General features: G+C 27.5%; 2 protein-coding genes and 1 long non-coding RNA gene across 4 annotated transcripts; 1 reads left to right on the top strand and 2 right to left on the bottom strand.

The window, feature by feature from the left end:
* Window positions 1–1204: 1204 nt before the first annotated feature.
* LOC131181592 (terpene synthase 10-like) lies at window positions 1205–5145 on the bottom strand. The gene is made up of 7 exons (XM_058150384.1): window positions 4883–5145; window positions 4516–4783; window positions 3682–4057; window positions 3349–3567; window positions 2318–2456; window positions 1646–1894; window positions 1205–1537 (listed from the first exon to the last, which is right to left on the bottom strand). The coding sequence occupies exons 1-7, from the start codon at window positions 5105–5107 to the stop codon at window positions 1220–1222; spliced, it is 1794 nt and encodes a 597-aa protein (XP_058006367.1). The 5' UTR covers window positions 5108–5145; the 3' UTR covers window positions 1205–1219.
* A 5835-nt stretch (window positions 5146–10980) lies between these two features.
* Window positions 10981–14424, bottom strand: LOC110636428 (uncharacterized). 2 transcript variants are annotated; one of them, XM_021786135.2, is made up of 2 exons: window positions 13951–14424; window positions 10981–11674 (listed from the first exon to the last, which is right to left on the bottom strand). In XM_021786135.2, exons 1-2 carry the CDS (start codon window positions 14206–14208, stop codon window positions 11120–11122), a joined length of 813 nt encoding a protein of 270 aa, XP_021641827.2. In that variant the 5' UTR covers window positions 14209–14424; the 3' UTR covers window positions 10981–11119. The 2 variants fall into 2 exon arrangements, 1 of the variants encoding a protein (XP_021641827.2); XR_009150132.1 differs by lacking the exon at window positions 13951–14424 and adding an exon at window positions 11774–12065 and having other exon boundaries at window positions 11536–11674.
* On the top strand, window positions 11225–11862 carry LOC131181591 (uncharacterized). The gene is made up of 2 exons (XR_009150133.1): window positions 11225–11358; window positions 11456–11862. It is a non-coding gene; the product is annotated as an uncharacterized LOC131181591 (long non-coding RNA).
* Window positions 14425–22207: the final 7783 nt, after the last annotated feature.

Here is a 22207-nt window from a genome sequence, read left to right as displayed (position 1 = left end):
TGCTGTTTGACAAGCATAAGTCCAAAATTTGGGCATCTGCATCAATATGCTTTGTCCCCCTCTCCCATTGGATCAACAATCACACCTCAGGCTCTTCTGTCTCTAATGATCAATGATGCTGCCCCCTTTTGGAGCTCGCCATTCCAGATCAGAGTGTGTGCAACCATCTTCTCCTATCTACATTGAGCCACTTCATGTCTCTTTTCTTGAGCACCTTTTACTAAGACTTTAGCTCGCGTCTTTGCCCTCCTTTGAATCCCACGTTATTTGGTCTAGAAAAAAAAAGGCTTGCATCACTGCCAGCTTAAGCTAGAAGTGGGCCTTATATTGGAAATTTATCCAGAACCTCAATCAACAGTCCATTCTCTCATTTGGCCCAAAATCATCTAGCTATTGTCCCCTTCTCTTCCTCTGAGCAAGCCTATTATCCTCAGCAACAAGTTGAAGCTGTCTCGTCTTCTTAAGCAAAGACGTAAAAGCAAATTTTTTTTGGATTTGTTTGATTTTTCACCAAAGCTCTCTTGAGGAGGGAAGAAAAAGGGTTAAAAAGTCTTAAGACCATCCAATAGAGGCATTAAATGGATGAATAAGTTCCGCAAAAAATGGCTTCGCTTGCAAGACTCATGGGACATTTACCTTGACCCAAGGCAGGAAGCATGGCAAAAAGTCGTTGTGAGGTGGTAGCACAATACTTCTTAAAGTAGATTAAGGATGACATGAATCTATTTCAAGGCATTAATCAGTAGAGGCTCTTTCAGGATTGAGTTTTATAGCTTTTGTTTTTTTATGATTCTCGGTTGCTCATGGCAATTCCTCTCTTTCTCAGACCAGTCCCTTCGTTTCCTTCTCTTTTTCAGCCTGGCAGAGTTTGCTTTCTTAGTATCTCAGGATGTGTTCTTCCTTTCGCTTTCGCTTGTTGCTCCCAGTCTGCATCTTTGTTGCTATTTGTTCTGGAATCTCTGGCTTTTAAAAAATATCTTTTTGCTTATAAAAAAAAATAGGTAATATTTTAATTCAGTAGTCTAGATAATAGTAGAATTAGTGTGTATTTTTGGTACTTAATATCCAATTTCTTTAGCTTCGACGCTCTCTATTCATCACTATATATCAAGTATCAATAATATCACCAAATTAAAACTATCATAGGGTACAGATTTTTTTCTATTAGTACTCAAATCCATAGTTTCTTTTTTTATTCAGATTTGCATCACTTAAATGATTACAGATAGGCAGAAGGAAGCTGCATACATGGAATTGGTTGAACAAGTAATGATAGAACTCGGTCCTTAGTCTCACGATTCTGAATCCCATGCCCATCTCCATACTGGTACATGCATTGTGCCATTCTAGCTAGGTTAATTGCTACGCCAATAAAAGTTTCTGAGAATGGAGAATCTGCAACCCTTTCTTTATTCATTTCATTCCATGTTTCGCTAATTAGAAATCGAATATGATCACGAGCTTTTTCTTCTGAAGCTCCAGTTTCATGCATGTAACATTGAATTGATTTCGGAACATCACCTCTCTTTAATTCATCCTGATGAATAATCAACAAGATAAGATGATTAATAAAACTAATCAATAAAGAAGTGAATGAGACATTTCAAAAGAAAAGGAGAACAAAGAGGAATTAAGGAGTGCATACTGATGATGTTCCAAGATCATCTGCAAGTCTAAGAATCATGGATGAACATCGAATTATATAAGAATACTCTTCCAAGCATTTCAAGGCATCATTTGTGATTGGAGATTTTACAAGAAAATAAGCATGTACTAGGATCACAGGAGCTGATATAGAGATCCACGCGTTGTCAATATATTCTTGTAAACTTGGTGTATATCCACTGTGGTACCACTTGGCCTCCAATAAGTATGATTTGCAAATGTCTGCCCACTGAAAATATAAAAAATGGGATAAGAATGCAATTAAATGGCTGCTATTAACACAATTTCTTTTTTACTTTCGAAATTTTCATGTGGGAGAAGAATGTCAGGAGGAAATAAACCAATTAAATTTAAACTTATCCAATTCAAAATAATATATGTAATTTTTTTTTAAATCTGATTCCAACTAAATAGTAAAATTGAAGGTTAATTAAATAATTTGATTTGAAATTGATTTGATTAATTTAAATTTTAATTTAAAAATTAAATAAATAATTTTAAAAAAAAATAATATTTCATTCGAAATGACTCGTAACCTGCAAAGATATAATTATATTCTGACTCGAAATCCCTTTTATACATTAATTTAATGAATAAACTAAATTAATCCACGACTCAAAATGATTTAGTCAGAAGCATCATCAATACTTACGGCTTTCTTCAAGTAGGGGATGATGTGAACTCCTTGCTCCCTAAGGACATCAAAAGCTATTTCATTTATTGAGTTATGGAGACAAAGGAAACATAATTTCATATAGTCTGGAAGCTGCTCTGTTGCATTAACATCCCATCTGAAATCACACCATAAAAATTATGCTTGTTAATTATTGGTTAGTATATACAGGGATATATTCATATTTCAATTTAAAAACCATTAAATTGAACCAAAGCAATATAGTTTGATTTGGTTTATGATTTAAAATATATAGTTGATTTTGATTTGAATATTTATAAGGTTTCTGTAGATAATTGTTTCATTATTAAAATAAATAGAGTCAAGTCATACAATAAATCATTTTGTATATATTTAATTAAATTGTGTATTTATCCTGCTTACTTTTAATTTTATTATTATAAAATATAAATAAAATTCTAAATGATTTCAATAAATATATATTAAATTGTGTACTAAGAAATCATATGATTATGATATTCAGACTCTCTCTCTCTCTCTCTCTCTCTCTCTCTCTCTCTCTCTCTCTCTCTCTCTCTCTCTCTCTCTCTCTCTCTCTCTCTCTCTCTCTATATATATATATATATATATATATTTCATCAACCATTCAAATTTATCAATCACTATGGGCTTTTGTCAAGCTACTTTCATAAAAAAATTTGATGTGAATTTCACTTATTCCCTATTTTATTCAAAGTTAAATAACTTCAATTTAAAATTTATCTGATTTTGATTTTATTTAATAAAATTTCTTACTTATAAAAAAAAATAACCTCATGAATGTCTATGAATATTTATGTGCATTTTCGACATTTTATTTTAGTTTATTACATTCAAAATTTTTATTTCTTTCATTTTTAGTTTGCTTTACTCTTAAATTTTTGTTTTTGTAATTAATAGATATAATTTATTGGCTTCATCAATGAATAATGTAATAAATAACCAAAATTAATTTATTTATAAAAGTACGGGAAAAAATTTATTTATAAACTAATATATATTCCACCAACCTTTGAACAGCATTAGTGAACAGCTCAAGCTCATCCAAGGTACCATACACATCATATATATCATCGATTGTTGTTATTAGTGCATTGACCTTTGTGCTCATTCTCCTACAATTGCTGAATTGTGGCTCGAATATCACCCCAATTGTCCATAAGTAGTTCTCCATTATCCTATCTCTGGCAAAGTCCAATTTTTCTCCTAAACCTGTATTCCTCCACCACCTAATTTAAAGCAAGAAAAGCCAATATCATGAGCATCCTCATAACTACAAGAAAATAGAAGTACGATAATTATTAAAAACTTAGTCTACCACTTCATCTCCAGACTATACATACCTTGACATGTATTTTAGATCGTCCTGGTGTGTTGCTTGCACACTGTTGAAATCCAATTTAGCAAGTTCTAGCAGAAGAGGATTCATGTCTTGTTTTCTCTCGTATACATCTATAAACCATCTGGCCTCCAACCTTAGCATCCTCCAGTGAAATGGGAGCTCCAGTGCATGACTTATTAACATGGATAGGTTTTGGTCTTTACTTTGTTGAACATACTTCTTTAGAGAAGTGGTTGTAAAATCTCTTGCATATTGTAAGATACTTTCACCTTCCTCTGAAAGGAATGATGCCTCATACAAAGATAGCATTGCCTCCCGATCCTCACATAGGTACATTTTGAAGTTTCCCTCTTCATCTCGGAAACTATTGAAGATCTCTGCAATTCACCCTCTCGAGTTAAAATATTTCTACACCATTGTTTTAGTATTTTTAGAACTTAGGGACTAGATTATTTTATATAAGAATAATTTTTATAGAAAGTCTTGATGAATATATCAACATTATCGTACAGTATGTCTGCTGGCATGGGTAGTCTAGAGCCCTTTTCCTTGCTTTTCATTTCATTCAATAAAGTTTGTTTTGCTTATATATATATATATATATATATATATATTATATTTAGATTTTTTTTATAAGTAAATATTTTATTAAATAAAAAAAAATTTGGTATGAGACCCTCAATTTATATCCGACCAATAGGTCCCCATGCAAAATTAAATCTAAAAGGAAATCATGATAAGTTAAAAAAAAACCCTAACAAAAGAATAGATTTAGATTTATTATTGAATACAATTAATTAAAATAAAATTAGGAGACCAGTGAGAAGTTATTTACCTTGGGGTATTTTATATCCATGTTGTCTCAGGAGTCTAAATTCAAGAGCTGTAGCATATAAATCCTCCCTCATCCGTGTATTATCATAGCTATTATGGGTGTAAATGCTCATCAAGATTCTCTTTATTTCATCTTCAAAGTGATAAGCTAATCCAAGTCTTTGTAGGGTATCAATTAGCTGGAGCGGATCCAAAGGATTCACAGCTTGCTTAAGCATCACCCTCACCTCTTCCTTCAGCTTATTGATCCGTTTTGTGTACACATGTCCCTGCATAGCACAGTAATCATGAGCATGAAGAAGAAAAGAAGAAGAAGAAGAAGAAGCAGGAGAAGGAGGAGAATAAAATAACTATAGATATATATATACCCCATATTCACTCTTCAGCGACTGGACAAAATCATATTCCCAAATGGGAGGTTGGTAATTTGCAGATCGTCTCACAATAGTTTTCTTGGCAAGTTTTGGACTAACCATGCATCCAAGAGGGCTGGAAATTTTGCCCTTTTTTGATAATATGAATGGGTTGTGATTTCTTAGTGGCTGTTTAGGGAAAGAGCAACTAGAAAATGGAGCAAGCAATTGAAGGGCCATTGAGAAGATCTTTTTGTTGTGCTCTTGGTAATGTGCTTAATTTTCCGAAAGCTTCATGCCCTTATATATGCGCAAAATCGAAAGATCTGAGGTGTTACCCCTATCACTAGGCAATTTGGTCATAATTAACACATTGCTTAATTTTCTGTATCTTATATTATTGAATTCATTAGTTCTAATTTGACTCATTTATTTATTATGCTCTTTACAGCACATGTATTTAACACATTATTTATTTTTTATTATAATAGGTTTCAACTACCACTTAGAATCTCATAATTTTTAGACACGCTTCAATATTACTAAATTAATTATTTCTTATATATTTTTATTATTTTAATTCTAATTAAAATTTTGTAATTTTAAAATTAACTATTATATTACTGCATTAATGTATGTATTTTTATTTGATTAATGTATTTTATCATTATTATTCTACGGATGTGATTCACATGCCAGTGTTTTTAAGCCCACTTATCCAATAGAATGTCTAATATAATAAAGTTCTGAATATTATATTTCTCGTTGCAACTTACTATTTTTCATGTGCATTGTTCTAGATTAGATATTTTTATAGTTTTAATTTATATCTTTATTTTTATTTTTTTTTATTTTTATTATATTATTATATCTATTTTTAGAGCAAATTTTCACTAATTTTAAGAATTATAAGTTAATTAGTATAAATATTTTTTAAAAAATTAAATATAAAAAAAAAAATAAATTACGAGTATGTGAAATCAACCCAAATAATGTGCATGTTCATTGTTCATATTATTTAAAAATACTATAATAATATATTTAAAAAAAAAACTGTACGAGGAAGAATCATTCATTGTTTTTGTTTTACCATTCTTAAAAATAATAAAAGATTCTCCTTCCTACCCCTCTTTTTATTTTTCTTTTCTTCAATGTTTTTGTTGGGTAGTCAAGCACCATTTTTCACTCATGTTTCTTAAACTCTTAAATAATCAATTATTTTTAAAGTGATTAAGGAGCTCTTAGCTAATTAAACATGATCAAACGGGATCATGATTTGAGGACGGCGATGGATGCATAGATGATGGAATAGTTATATTTTATTATACTAGTTTTCTTACACTTATACTACTAGTTTTCCTACACTTATACTAAATTATGATTTAAATTTTTATATAATTTTCTGTTAATTTTTTATATATGATATAATATTATTATAGTATTTATTAGGAATATTTGTCCCATTTGAGAAATCTGTAAAATAAGTTGTTAGATTACAACATTAAAGAGTAATAAATATGATTATTTGAAGGTGCATGATAATTGCATAATATGCATAAATATGAGTCGTACAAGTAGTGATGATCTATAGAAAAATAAAACCGAAAAGAGACCCAAATAGAAGGTCCATGTTCGAATGGCTTTAGGGGCTTATAATAACACAGAGGCCAATATGACTACAATAGCTTCTATAATAGCCAAAAGTTATAATATTAATAAAATATTTTATAAGTAATTTCATTACACTTAATCATATTTTTGCGTTCATTAATTATTTTATTAATTTTAGTAAGTTCTTATTTATCTATACTATATGTAAATGTGGGAATGAGGAATAATGGTTTTTCTAAAAATGCCTTTTATTTTTTAAATTAATTATAATTATATTTTATTATTTAAATTAATTATATTGTTCATATAAACTTAAAAATCTTAAAATTCATATAAACTTAAAATTCTTAATACTATTTATATTTAATTTTAATTAAATATTAAATTTTATAAGAGGTAATTAATTAAAATAAGAAATTAATAAGTAAAAAATAAAAAATACAATTAATATATATATATATATATGATGAGGGCATTGGGATTTCCTAAATTATCTTTAATTCTTTATGTTATTTATAATTATATTTTTTATTCTTGAAATTAATTTTAGAGTTTATATATATTTAAAATTCTTAGTGCTACTTATTTTGTTTTATGACAATAAAAAACTAAATTTAATTGGCTAATAAAAATTAATATATTTAAAAAAAAGAAAATCCTAAAATTGAAAATAATTTATAAGAATTTTATTTTATAATATAATTCTATTATAATTAATATATATATATATATATATATATATTCAAAAATAAGAACATCCTAAAATTAGAAACAAAAGTAAAATAATCTATAGAAGTCTATTTTGTAATATAATTCTATTATAATTTAAAAAGTAATATAAATACATTCTAAAATATTATATTAAAAAAAAGCTAAAAGATTTTGAACAGAAAAAGATTTTTTTTTCTTTAAATAGAAATTTTCTATTATTCTTTATAAATAATTAAATATTTAAAATTTTCTATTTGAATAGAGTCTAAATTTAAAATAAATTAGAAAAATGAAGGAGTTATAAAATAAAATGGAAATTCATAGAAAATAGAAATTTATTTTGCTTTCTTACTTTGCCTAGGAAATTTTTTAAACTTAAATTCATTTTAAAAAAAACCTTAAAATAAATTCTTTTTAAATTCAAAGTTCTTTTTTGAAAAACTGTCTACTATATTATTACAAAAAATTTAAATGTTGTTATCAAACATATTTTTATTTATTTATTATCATATTTAATATAAAAAGGACAAAAAGTTTTTCCTACAAGTCTTCAATCTTATCTTAATATTTAAAAAGTAAATATCGAAAAAATTATGTTTAAAATTTAATATACCTTAAATAAAATAAAAATATCATAAAATTAAAAAATAACAAAATTAATTAAAAAAACTCTTTATATAGGATTAGGAGTTTAATAGAATTCCTATGTACCAATATTTAAATGGAATTATAAGAGTTTAATGCTGGGTTTGTATAAGATTGTGGCCAATGAAATTACACAAATATAATGAAAATAAACATTATCTAATGAATTCTCTAAAAAAATTATGGATAACTATAAAAAAAAGTAAGTTTAATTCTAATGAATGTGTAGAGACTAGAGAGAGCCATTGAGTAGTACAGATTACCTTAAATGTTCAACTTATTTCTAAGGAAAAAAAAGACTTTAAGTGTTCAACTTATTTCTAATCTAACTTTTTTATTAATATAATTACATTTTTTTTAAAATTTAAATAATTTTATTAAAATAGTAACTAGAAAACCACCTATAGAAATCAATTTACATAAATCATTTATTTTATAGAAATTTGAAATATATAAAAAGGTGAACCGATAGCAAGTGGATTTGGCATAAATAATTTTATTATTTTTCACATGCATAGTTTTATATTAGATATTTTTATAGTTTTAATTTTGATTTTTATTTAGATTTTTATTTTAATTTTTTTTTTAATTTTATTATATTATTATATCTACTTAAAAAATTTACTAATTTTAATATTTATAAATTAATTAATATAAAAAAAATAAATTAAATATAAAGAAAATTAAATCATGCGAAACCAACCGACAACGTTCATAATTCATATTATTTAAAAATACTATAATAATATATTTTTAAAAAAAAACTGCACGAGTAAGAATCTTTCATTGATTTTGTTTAATCATTCTTAAAAATAATAAAAGATTCTCTTACCCCTCTTTTTATTTTTCTTTTTTTTTTTAACGTTTCCACTTTTTACTCGTGTCTTAAATAATCAACTATTTTTAAAGTGATTAAGGAGCTCTTAGCCAATTAAAAATGATCAAATGGGACACATAATTACATCATGATTGGAATAGAATAGTAGCACATCAACCAAGTATGCATATATTTTATTATGCTAATTTTTTCTGCCAACATGCGTTTGCACCTATATGGATTTGTAATTTAATTTTTTATATATAATAAACATTATTATAGTATTATAATATTACATTTAATTATTTAAATTAAAAATATTAATTTTAATGTAATTTTAATTAATTATATAAATAAAAATATTTATCAATTTAAGAATTTTTATTTTTTATTAGATTATTTTTTTATAAAAATTATGATGTGTCTAAGCATGAGGCATGTTCAAACTCCTTAATTGGTAATTCTAAATTTCATGACAATAAGTATGATTACTTGAAGGTGCATAATAATTGCATAATTTGTATGAATATAGACAGTGTGAATAGTGTTGAAAATAAGACTTAAAAGTAAGGGTGGGCATTCGGTTCAAACCGAATCGAATCGAATCGAATCGAATTAAATTATAAAAATCAAATCGTAAATTTTAGAAACTGAATCAAATCGAAATGGATGAAAAATCGAATCGAACCGAATCGCTCTATTTCAGTTCGATTCGATTTAAATTGATCGGTTTGATTTTTATTGATTTTTTAATTTAAACTTGATTTTCAAGTTATTTGGTCTAATTTTAACTTTGGTTTGAACCTAATAACCATTAATCAATGAAATTAAACAATTAATATATATATAATTAAATATAATTCATAAATTTTTCATAAAAATAAATCAATTTAAAAATCAATTCGGTTTGATTTAGTTTGATTTGACTATATAAATTACTATTCGATTTGATTCGGTTTAACCAATTTTTTTCTCTTCAAAATCGAACCAAATCGAAATAATCGAAATTTTTATAATATAAAATTAAACCGAATCGATTTAATTTTAAAATCAAACCAATTAAACCGAATTGATTCGATTCAATTTAATTTTTTAATTTAAACCGAATTCTGCTCAACCTTACTTAAAAGAGACCCAAGTACGAGATTCATGTTTAAATGGCTTTAGGGGCCTTTGGAATAACATATGGAGGCCCAATATGATTAAAAGAGCATAGGGAAGACTGGAAGAGCCAAAAGTGATATTTTTGAATTACCATTTCAGATGGGAGATTTACTACCAAGTAACAACTTGCCTACTTACTAGTTTACTTGTTAAAAATTCTTATCTACTTATCCTAAGTACTTAAAAAGAGAAATTAACTTTAAAAGGGTATTCTCATTCTTCAAATTCGTCCACGATGTTGTTGCCTATTTTGAAAGACTTTGCTACTATATATATCAATTAATTTAAAAAATAATAAAAAATAATCTATTAATCAATTTATTTTATAATATATGTGTGAGCTTTTTAAATGACTTTATAAGAGTATACCACGTAACTTAATAAGAGTATTTAAAAATTTGACATGTGGCATATCTTAATTTTTTAAAAAAATTTTAAAATTCTTAAGTTTACGGTTATCTATTATATATCTACAAAAATTATACACTTTTTAAATTAAAATTTTGATTAGAGTTAAAAATGGTAAATTATTTTTAAAAAAAAATTATATATATAGAAGCATTTAATTAAAAATTATTCATAAAATTTAAAAATTAATTTTAAAAACATTTCTCATAATTATAGTCTAAAAATTTTAATAATGGTATTTCAAAATTATCGTGACATGACTTTTTTTTTTTTACTTTGTTTATCATTTTATTGGTATATGACTAATTAAATTAAAAAATAATAAACATAATAAATTATTTATTTATCAACGCTTTAAATAAAATTATAATTAATTAAAAATTTTATCATAATAAAATATTGTAAGATGATTATAAAAATAAAAAAATAATAAAAAATACATTATAAATTAATTTAAAAAATAAAATAGTAAATAATCTGTGCACTGCATTGACAAAATGACTAATTTATTTTAAATCTTTAACCAAGTATAATTCACATAACCATTTAAATTATTTTTTATATTCATTTAATTGTTTGTTTAACATATTTTAACTATTTAATTATGATATTTATTATTATTATTATTATTATTTTTAAACAGTAGCCCAAGATTTTTTTATTTTTCTTTTTTCCTTTTTTTATTAAACTTATTCAATTGAAACACAAAATAATTCATTCATACTCGTGGAAACACAAAATAAATTAAATTTACATGAAAATCAAAAAAAATATAATTTATATGAAACGATTAATAAACTCCCAAAAAGTAGCAGCCGAAGTACATGGTTTTGGCAATCATCTCTTTAGCTAAACCCTTCGGTATCCATGTGAGAGGAGATTCATAAATCATATTTTTAGGCTTTATTGTCAAGCGTCAAGTCCTTAATTTCTTCAGATTTTTTCTCCACAGTTGTTCCAGTGCTGGTTTTGGGATCTACTGCTGCAGACGTGGCTCCAATTACTTTCTCTGCTACCACCTTTACAGGTCCACCAGCAACAGATAGACGGGGGTTTGGTTCAACTGGGATTTCAGATTTTTTAGCTTCTGGTAACTTGGTTTCTGAAACCTCCGCAGATTTTTCAGTTGCTAAAGGTTCTTGTTTCAATGGCTCCACTGGCTTTTCTGTCACTTTTTGCTCTCCTTTCTCTGGCTCCCTAGCTTTTTCAGCTGTTGAGAGTCCTTGTTTCAGTGACACTGCAGGTTCACTCCCTAATTGCTCTTCTTTCGCTGGCTCCACAGATTCTTTGGTAAGTGGTGTTTCAACTGTTACTGGCTCTGCAGGATTAATTAAAGTCACTGATCGTTCTAGGACCGTTGGCCCCTTGGGTTTTTCAGTCACTGATGATTCTGGTTTCACTGGTTCTTCTGGTGCTTTCACACTTTCAGCTGACTCCTTCACATCTTCACTCTGAAAAGGGTACAAATTTAACCATGAGAAAGAAATCCCAGATGGCTCAAAGAGCAGTGCAATACATGCAGTTGATTAATATGTTAACAACTACTTAACTAATCAAATCATCTGGCAGATGTAGCTGATAAACAATATTTATCTTTTCTTGGACTTTTGAATGAACATCTGCAACTTTAAGTCTTTTACCAATACATAAGACCTTGTTGGCACAGCAGCTAGGTGCAGTCAACGATAACCTAATTATACTAATTTAGTGGAAGAAAACAGGGCAAAGAGGTTGAGAGGTATGTTACAAAAAATTAACAGTTATCACCAACCATGCATGTGACATCATTAATCCAGTTGGTTGCAATCAAATAATCAAATAATCCAAAGACCCCAACAACCAGTACAGATGGGTCCTTTATAGATGGTTACTACGTCAATACAAGCAGTTTCTAAGGCGCCCACCACCATGGCCACCTATCCAACTTATGCTTGCTTCGTATTTATATTATTTACTCTACTTTTAACCCTCCTACCAACAAAATCTACACAATGTAATTTTTTTTTTTTAAGTAAATCCAAGATTTTTGGGGATAAAATAAAATAGAATCAATTAAAATGATTACACCATATAAAGTATGGAATGCCATAAAAATATTATAAGTTAGCCACTAATGAATGAGAATATATTAAAAAATTCATATAAGAACGAGTTTAATAACTATTAAATTAGATATTTATATTAAAATATATGTTAATTAAAAAGTATATAAATTTAAATAAAAATTTTAATAAAAAAAATTAAATTTATTCTCGTGTGTGTTTGAAGTCCGCGTGATCCCACTGGAGTCTTTAAACTCGTACTTTCATGCACTGAAGAATAAGTATTGATTCATAATATAATGAAAACAAGAAAAATATATATATAAAAAGAGTTCCTTAGCATAATACGTAAAATCCATATATTACGGAGCTCATGATACATGAAAAGAAATTGGAGTACGTGCTCTGTCCTATCTGATAACGCAATGGTTGAATGTTTAGCCTCAGAGAAAGGCATGCACAGAATAGATCAATAAAAACAAAGAGGAAGCTGATAACAAGTGGGATATTGACCATTACAGAATCCTTATCAGCTAATGTAAATACATGAATGAATAGCAAGCGTTAAAGTGTCTCTTATTTACTAATTAGCGTTACCGACATGAAAATAGACAAGCACAAGCAACTGGGCCTGCCACTGTTATAAAATTATATTATTATTATTATATCCGATCTATGCATTTCATTTTTCCTTTAAGTATACATTTTAAAATATTAAAATTGGGAATATATATTCCACTAAAAGCTGTTAGATAAGATTTAATATGATAATTTTAGGATGACATTTACTTTATAAAAAACTAAATTTAATAAAAATTTTAATATTTAAATTTAAATTTAATTTTAAATAATCTCAAATATATTATCATTGCTATATAAATTCATTTAATTTTATATATTTAATTAATAATTTATATAGAAAATATTTTTATTAATAAATTATATTTTGACATTTTAATAATCCTAACAAAATATTTAAATCCTATTTATTTAAAATATAATATCTTAAAATTTATGAATATTATTATAAATATATATATTATATTTAATTAATTATTTATATAAAAGATTAATCAATTCATAAAAATCAATATTATTAAATTTAAAATTATTTCAAACTTATTATATATTATTGAAATATATTCCATTGGAGTTTAATAGGATTGAATATAAAAAATACAATCCTCATATTTTATGCATCTTCATTTTTTCTCGTTACTATTTTTTTAAATTAGGAATCCTTTATTTTATGATTCACAAAAAAATTAATTTTTTCGAAATTTAAGACTGTCCCTTTCATAATACCTTCAAATATGAGTTCTACCATTGAAAGAACAATAGGCTTACCACTGCATTAACACTTATCGGCAATAATTTTTTATTTTTTTAGCATATAGAAAGAATATGACAGGAATATTGAAAATTACAAATTTGGCGTAGAATTATAATATGTATTATCACATACAAATTAAAAATAAATAAATAAATAAGACATCAACTTAATTAAGTTTTTTTAAAACAGATCCCATTTCAAATAAATTCTGATTATTATTTGATTAATGTGCAAGAAATCTCTTATGTGTTCTTTTTTTCTTTTCCTTAAAAAAAAATTGATCGTGTTTTAATTTGCATAATTATAATTATATAATGATGATAAGAAAAAAAAAAACGAAATAATTAATTACCTCCTTGAAGAAGTGACTGAGAGATCGTCGCTTGGTACTGTGATCTTCAGCCTTGTCATCATCAACGATCTCCTTGATCCTATCATCACCTTCACTCTCAACAACCTTTTTATCTTTCACCTCGTCTATAACAGGAACCGATTGTTTCTCCTTCTTATTGACCTGGGGAACCACCTCCTCTGCCGCCGTCTCAGGAGACGGCACCGGAGCTTGTGCATCATCCTTTAAAACCTTCGGCTTGGTCGCGCAGGCTCCCATGTCGTCCAAAAATTCTTTCTTTCTCTCTCTATTTCTTTCTTTCTTCCCCTCCCTGTCACAGAAATTTTCCCTAGAATCTTTATTAGCTCACGCAAAATAAAGAAAAAAAAAAAAAGAATGATAAAAGGGAGGAATAGAGAGAAAAAGAAAATTTTAAAGGAAAGAAAAAGAAGTTTAATTTCTTGGTTCCGACATTCGTTCTGTGGTTGAGGAAAGAAAGATATATATACGAGAGAGAGAGTATATATATATATATATATATATATATATATATATATATATATATATATATATATATATATATATGAATTTTAAAATATTTTAATATCACTCATATTTATAGCTTTTCTTTCTATATTTTTAAGCTTTGAAAATCTGGTCTTCTTATTATTTGATTGCATAAGATATGGTGTAATATTTTTATTCCTGAGGGTGTTTTGTAATTATGGCAACAGGTGTCACAGGCTGTAAGTTTACACAAGAAGATGATGAGAAGGGGAAGCGCAATATTAGTGGAGGGGAAGAGGGAAATTGGATGGTTTTTTTATTTAAGGAAATTTACAATTTAATTCTAAGTTTTTCTCTGTATTATATTTTAATTTTTGAATTTTGTATTATATTATTTTTTAATTTTTAAAAATTAATTATTTAGTTCATAAATTTTATACTATATCACACTTTAACTCCTTTAATTTTAATCTATAGAATTATTTTAGTTTTTCTGTAATAGATGAAATTATTATAAATATTAAAATTATAGAAACTAAATTATTCTATATATTAAAATTAAGGGGACTAAATAATTTATTTCTCAAAATTTATGGATTAAAGTGTAACATATCACAAAACCTAAAAACTAAATAATTAATTTTTCAAAACTCAAGGTCTAAAATATAATATAAAACAAAGCTCATAGACCAAATTTTAAATTTCTCTTTATTTAATTGGCTAGGAATGAAATGTTCTCCTCAATTATAAAGTTTTGAGTTTGAGTTCTAATCAAATTCAATTTTATTAAAAAAATTTATATACACCAATTTAATTAAGGAAAATTGACACATTATTAAAATAATAGTGAATTCTATTGTAAAATATAATGAATTACATTAAAAAAATATTTTTTTTTAATTGGTTAAGTTTTTATATTTTGATCATTGAATTAGTGGGAATCCACTATATGTATATTGGTTTGAGAAAACAAAATTGTGTTTGTCACAAAATCTTAGGATAAATGTATGGCACGATCAAAGTCTACCAATACCCTCCCATCCAATATATATATATATATATATTGGCATAAGATTTCAAAGTTATCACATTTATACTAAATGATAATTTTTAATTATATATTTTTATTGATTATTGCCTATCTATTTATCTATCTATATATATATAATAGGCAAAGTTTTTTCTATAGGCAAAGTTTTTTCTTGGCGATGCCATGTGACCAAGAAAATTTTATACACAAGGCATCAATAGAACTATATAAATAAGATTTGTGAATCAAGATCAATAACTCTTAAAAGAAAAAATAAAAATAATATAACAAATTAAAAAAAAATAAGAGTAATTAGATTAAGAAAAAGGTTTGATGTGTGTCAAATGGCAGAATGGATTAACTATTTATGGGCAGAGATAGAAAAAATTCAAATCAGAACTAAATAGACCATTAAACCATTGTTAATTAACAAAAACTGTTATTTTTTAATTGCGAAAATTTTAAGTTTAGTATTTAAAATTTTAAAATTCTAAAACATTAGATATAAACTTTAATCAAATAAGTTGATAATTACTCTCAAATCAGTGGGTTTAATGACCATAATTTTTTTTAATGATCATAAGTTATTCTTTATTTATAATAATAATAATTATTATAATAATAAATATGTTTAAAAATATTCCACTAAATAGTTTTATGAGTTTTGATTTTTAAATTAAAAATTTAAAATCATGATAATGGATAATAATTATATTTAGTAATTAATAGTTTTTGCCTTATTTAAATTTGAAAGATTAAATTAATTAAGAATTGTGTTTAGAAAACTAAATTCAATAATAATTATATATTATAACTATTTAGAAAATATAAAAAAAATAAATTTAATAAAAAAATTGCCATTTGATATAAATATGATAGCTTTGAAACTTTATGTGACAGTATCAAGAAAAAAATATGTTTGCTTTAATTCAATTAAAAATTACCACTTGATATAATTATGATAGCTTTTGAATTTTATATGGCAACATCAAGAGAAAAAAAATTAAAAATTACTAATTGGTAGTTTTGGAATCCTATAATACAAAACAAAAAAAAAATTATGCCTGCTTTATATATATGATTAAAGATAAATTATTATCTTTTATGTTAAATATTTAATTTTCTTCTTTATTTTCCTTTCAAGTAATTTTTATTGTTGTCATCGTTACCTCAATTTTTTGAGTTAAATGATTAAAAATATTAAATATATTTAATTAATGTTTTTTAATTACAAAATTAATATCAATTTCTTATTTAATTCTTCCTAAATTTTTAAATGAAAATATTTAAAAATTAGATATTTTTATCTTAAAATTTATAAAATAATTTAAAATTATATTATAAAAGTAATATTTAATGTGATCATTATTAGTAGATTGATACTATTTAATTAATTATTTATTTATTTAATATTTAATTATTTTGCCCTTTTTTTTCAATTCTTACCAATAAAAATATAAAATCATATGTAATTTTAAAAATAGCCAGCACAAAAAAATAACTTTTAAAGAAAAAATATTAATTCAAAGAAATCGGATTACAAATTTTTATCCATATTGTTTCATTTTCTCGAGGAAAACATTTTGTCGAAATAAAGATAAAAAAAAAACTTTTCTGAAAAATACTTTCATGAAATAATATTTAAAAAAACTTACATAATATAATATTTTAAAAATCTCATAAAAATTACTATTTTAATATCTTTTTAACAAAAAAAATTCAAAATAAAAACTTTTTAATTAAATAAAATATTTAAATAGTAATTATAAACATAAATATTATTAAATTCAATATATTCAATTAGATAAACGAATCAAATTTCAAAACAGTTCAAATTTAAAATATTATCGAATTAGAAAATAATTCGATGTGATCCAATTTATTTGATTGGTGAGATTAATAAAATTTAAATTACTATAAAAAAAATTAAATAAGATATCTTTAATTAATTGTATTATAAATTAATTTGAAAATTTTATTAAAATGGAAGAGAAATTTAAAAAAATTGAATAAAAATTAATTTAATAATAAAAAATTATCATTATTAAAAAAATTATATATATATATATATATAGTAATCCTATATTATTGAAACCAAATCCCATCAAAATTCTAACTAATGTCTTAAATTTAATTTATATATTAATTAATTTATACTTATATTTCAAAAAAAAAACTTTTAATAATCATTATTTTTAATAAAATTTTTATATTATTATTATTATAATATATATTCACTTTCAGTCTTTTAAAATTAATTTGTATAATATATTCAAATTTTGAAGTATAAATTTCTGAAAAAATATTATTAAAAATTTAAAAAAATTTAAAAGCACATGTTAGAAAAAAGAATACAAGTAATGAAGGAAAAAATTGTGTATTTATCCGTGTCTTATTTACAGAGATATTACATCTATTTATACATGAGAATATGAGCTAATTTAGACAAGAATAATAATTGTTGTAATTATGCTACACAAAGCTCCTATAATCATGCTAATTGCTGTTATTATGCTACACAAATCTCCTATAATCATGCTAATTGCTGTAATTATGCTACACAAATCTCCTATAATCATGCTAATTGCTCTAATTATGCTAACCCCCCCCCCCCTCAAACTCAAGGTGGTAGCACAGGTGCCAACTTGAGTTTGTTTAAGAGATCCTGAAAGCGAGCGGAAGGATGCGTTTTGGTGAATATATCAGCGGTTTGGCTAATAGAGGAGACAGGAATCAAACATATGGTGCCATGAGCAACATGATGACGTACAAAATGACAATCAATTTCGATGTGTTTGGTACGCTCATGAAACACATCATTATGAGAAATCTGTATGGCACTTCTATTATCGCAATGAAGCATTATGGCAGAAGAATGAGTGACACCCAAATCAGTTAATAACCATCGTAACCATAGTACTTCAGATGTAGCATCAGCAAGAGCACGATATTCAGATTCTGTGCTAGAACGTGCAACAACAGTTTGCTTTTTGCTACGCCAAGAGATAAGAAAATTACCCAAGAAGAGACAATAACCAGTTGTAGAGCGACGATCTATCAGATCACCAACCCAATCAGCATCAGAGTAGCCAAATAATACTAGGGAGGTGGTAGCGGAAAAGTGCAAACCATGAAAAAGAGTGCCTTTGATATAACGAAGGATTCGAAGTACTGCAGAGAAATTAGTTGAGCGAGGAGCATACATAAATTGGCTGACCAGATGAACAGCATATGAAATATCAGGTCGAATAATTGTGAGTAGGATACTGTAGGATCATCAAGAGGAGTGACCAGATAAACAAGACTCCCGATAAGCTGTCGATATAAAGTAGGATCATCAAGAGGAGTGCCATCAAGAGGTGTAAGTTTGCAATTGAGCTCCAATGGGGTTGATACTGTTTTGCTATCAGTGATGCCTGCTCAAGAAAGTAAGTCGGATGCATACTTGGCTTGAGATAGATAATAGCCATCAGAATTTTGAGAAACTTCAAGACTCAAAAAATAGCTGAAAGAACCCAAGTCTTTCATTTCAAAATGCTAATTGAGATAATGTTGTAACTTTGAAATACCAAATGAATCATCTCCTGTTATTATCATATCATCAACATAAAGCAACAAAAGAACAATACCACTGTCAATTCGGCGAGTGAATAATGCAAAATCATATGGACTAGAGAGAAAACCAAGTTGAGCAAGAGTGGAACTAAATTTGGCAAACCAGGCCCTGGGAGCTTGTTTTAATCCATATAAGGCTCGTCGAAGTTTGCAAACCTTATGAGGAGAATGATAACCAGGAGGAGGATGCATATAAACCTCTTCTGTTAAATCACCATGAAGAAAAGTATTTTTGACATCCATCTGGAAAAGTTTCCATTTACAAACTGCAGCAATAGCTAAGAGACTGCGAATAGATGTTAATCGGGCCACTGGAGCAAAAGTTTTTTCATAGTCGATACCATACTCTTGAGTGTACCCTTTGGCTACTAAGCGAGCTTTGTAGCATTCAATAGTTCCATCAGAACGGGTCTTGATTTTGTAAATCCATTTGCAACCAATAGGGGTCTTGTTTGGTGGAAGATCAACTAAATCCCAAGTATGAGTTTTCTCTAAAGGCTGAAGTTCGTCAGTCATAGCTTGCTGCCAAAGAGGGTCAGTACTTGCCTCACGATAAGAACGAGGCTCATGAAGGGTTGTAATAGTAGAGTAACAGTAAAAATCAGAAAGATAATGAGGAGTTTCTTTTGCGCGGGTAGAACGACGAAGAGTAGTGCTAGGAGGAGATGCAGGCGCAGGTACTGGATCAACAACTGATGCAGATTCAACAGGGGCAGGTGTAGTTGGGCTAATATTGAGCACATCACAATCACCTGGATCAGGACTTGGAAACAGCTCTTTGGAGGAGTCAGTGAAAAATAGAGAGTCAGTATTGACAGAATGATGAAATTTGAAAAGAGAAGAGAACATAGTATTATCCCAAAAGGTAACATGACGAGAGATGCGTAACTTATTAGAAATAGGATCCCAACAACGATACCCTTTGTGTTCAATGCCATAACCAAGAAAACAACATAGACGAGCACGGGGTTCTAATTTGGTATGTTCATGTGGTTGTAAAAGAATAAAAGAAACACATCCAAAAGGTTTAAGGATGGAATAATCAGGAGGTTGTCCAAACAACTTTTCAAAAGGAGATAAATTATGAAGAACCAAGGTAGGAAGACGGTTAATAATATAAACAGCATGAAGAGCTACTTCTCCCCAAAATTTTTCTGGACATGAGGCAGAAAGAAGAAGAGTACGTACAGAATCAAGAATATGGCGATGCTTGCGTTCGGCTCGCCAATTCTGTTTAGAGGTGTGAGGACAAGAACGTTGAACAACAGTGCCTTGTTGACTAAGAAACTGAAGTAAAGAAGAATCCCGATATTCCATGGCATTGTCTATTCGGAGAATTTTAATGTCACAAGAGAACTGAGTTTTAATCATTTTTGCAAATGTGATATAAATTTGTGATAACTCAGATCGATGTTTCAAAAAATATATCCAAGTAAACCGAGAATAATCATCAATAAATATCACAAAAATAACGAAAACCATTTATTGAAGAAATAGGAGAAGGACCCTAAATGTCAGAATGAATTAAACCAAAAGGAGTGTCTGAAGTAGTATTATTATAAGAAAAAGATAATGCAGGTTGTTTTGCAAGCTAACAATTTAAACAATTAAATTACTCAAACTTAGTAGATCCTAATAATCCACGAGAAATTAAAGGTTGAATTTTACTAGCAGAAGCATGACCAAGACGAAGATGCCATTGGTGAATGAAGGAATTAGGGATTGTAGCTGCAGACACAAATCTCTGAGGAAGATGTAAAAATGCAAGCTCAAATAATCCACCCACTCTGCGACCCTCCCCAAGAATCTGTCCCGTTTGTGGATCCTGTACTTGGACACCATAGGGAGAAAAAATAACATTTAGTCCTTTTTCACACAACTGACCAACAGAAATAAGATTGAGTGCCAAATTAGGGATATAATAGTTATCAGGGAGATGAAGATTTGAGGTAGACACATGACCAGTATGTGTGATGTTCATTTTAATACCATTTGCAGTATGGATTGGTGATAAGGAAGGTACAGGTTTTGCAGAAGACAAGAATTTAATATTAGTAGTCATATGATTACAACATGCAGAGTCAAAATGCCAATAAGAATTACCCGGAGTGGCAGACATGACAGCAGGAAAATTAGAAGAGATAACCTGTTTGAATAGTGCCTCAAGATCACTCATGGTGATGGCAATAGAACCCTCAGTAGCAGCAACAGCAGTGACAAAGGAAGATCCAGGCTTTGAGACATTCTTGAATTTAGAATGCCCTCATTTTGGTCTTGGAGGGCGTGTGGGACAATGTTCAAGAATATGACCATAACCATGATAATATCTGCATTCTATAGTAGGACAATATGCAAAAGCATGACTAATTTGATTACAATTCTTACAGAGTTGAGTGCTAGATTTCTGATGTGAGGATCAAGTAGTTGCAAGAGCAGTTTCAAATTGAAGAGTTTTATCCAAACTGAAACGAGTCTCTTAAAAAATAATCTCTTGAATAACAGTATCCAATGATGGGAGTGGATTTCGATGTAGCAGGGACGCTCGAACGGCCTCATATTCTGATCGAAGAGCCATTAGAACTTGAATGAGATGAAGATGATCTTCACTGATTTTGGCCTGAGATATTTGATTCCAAATGGGTTAGACCTGGGTAAGAAAATCATTCACAGATTGACTTGCTTCTTGTTTCAGATTATGAAGAGTAGTCCACAACTGATAATAGTAAACAAGTCTAGTGGTCTGATATCGATTAGCCAAAAAATCCCAGATTTCTTTTGTAGAGTCATAATTAGCAAATTGGATGTGGATGGACGAGATAGAGGTATTGCGAAACCAGGTGATGATTTGATGATTTTTACTATCCAAATCCTCAAAACGGTCAACAAATTTTGCATCAGTTTCATCGTTCTCTCTTGTCGGCGTAGTAATATCTCCGGTAACAATACGCCAAAGCTTGCGACCTATCAAAAAATTTTTCATTTCTTGAACCCAAAGATTATAGTTGGAACCAGTCAGAACTGTTGCAATAGGTTTTGAAATATCAGATTTCTCCATTGATAACAAGATGAGGAGAAAAAAAAATGATATCATAACAAGAATGAAATAATGAACCAGAACAGGTTGTA

The sequence above is a fragment of the Hevea brasiliensis genome, chromosome 7, assembly GCF_030052815.1.
Source record: "Hevea brasiliensis isolate MT/VB/25A 57/8 chromosome 7, ASM3005281v1, whole genome shotgun sequence".
NCBI lineage: Eukaryota > Viridiplantae > Streptophyta > Magnoliopsida > Malpighiales > Euphorbiaceae > Hevea > Hevea brasiliensis.
This window is presented reverse-complemented; position numbering and strand designations above follow the sequence as displayed.

Coding starts and splice junctions, on each gene's coding strand:
- LOC131181592 (XM_058150384.1), bottom strand. CDS start 5,107: ATGGCCCTTCAATTGCTTGCTCCATTTTCTAGTTGCTCTTTCCCTAAA. Junction 4,784..4,882: donor CGCTGAAGAGTGAATATGGG/GTATATATATAT, acceptor TGTGCTATGCAG/GGACATGTGTACACAAAACG. Junction 1,895..2,317: donor TCCCCTACTTGAAGAAAGCC/GTAAGTATTGAT, acceptor TTATATTTTCAG/TGGGCAGACATTTGCAAATC.
- LOC110636428 (XM_021786135.2), bottom strand. CDS start 14,208: ATGGGAGCCTGCGCGACCAAGCCGAAGGTTTTAAAGGATGATGCACAA. Junction 11,675..13,950: donor TCAGTCACTTCTTCAAGGAG/GTAATTAATTAT, acceptor TACCCTTTTCAG/AGTGAAGATGTGAAGGAGTC.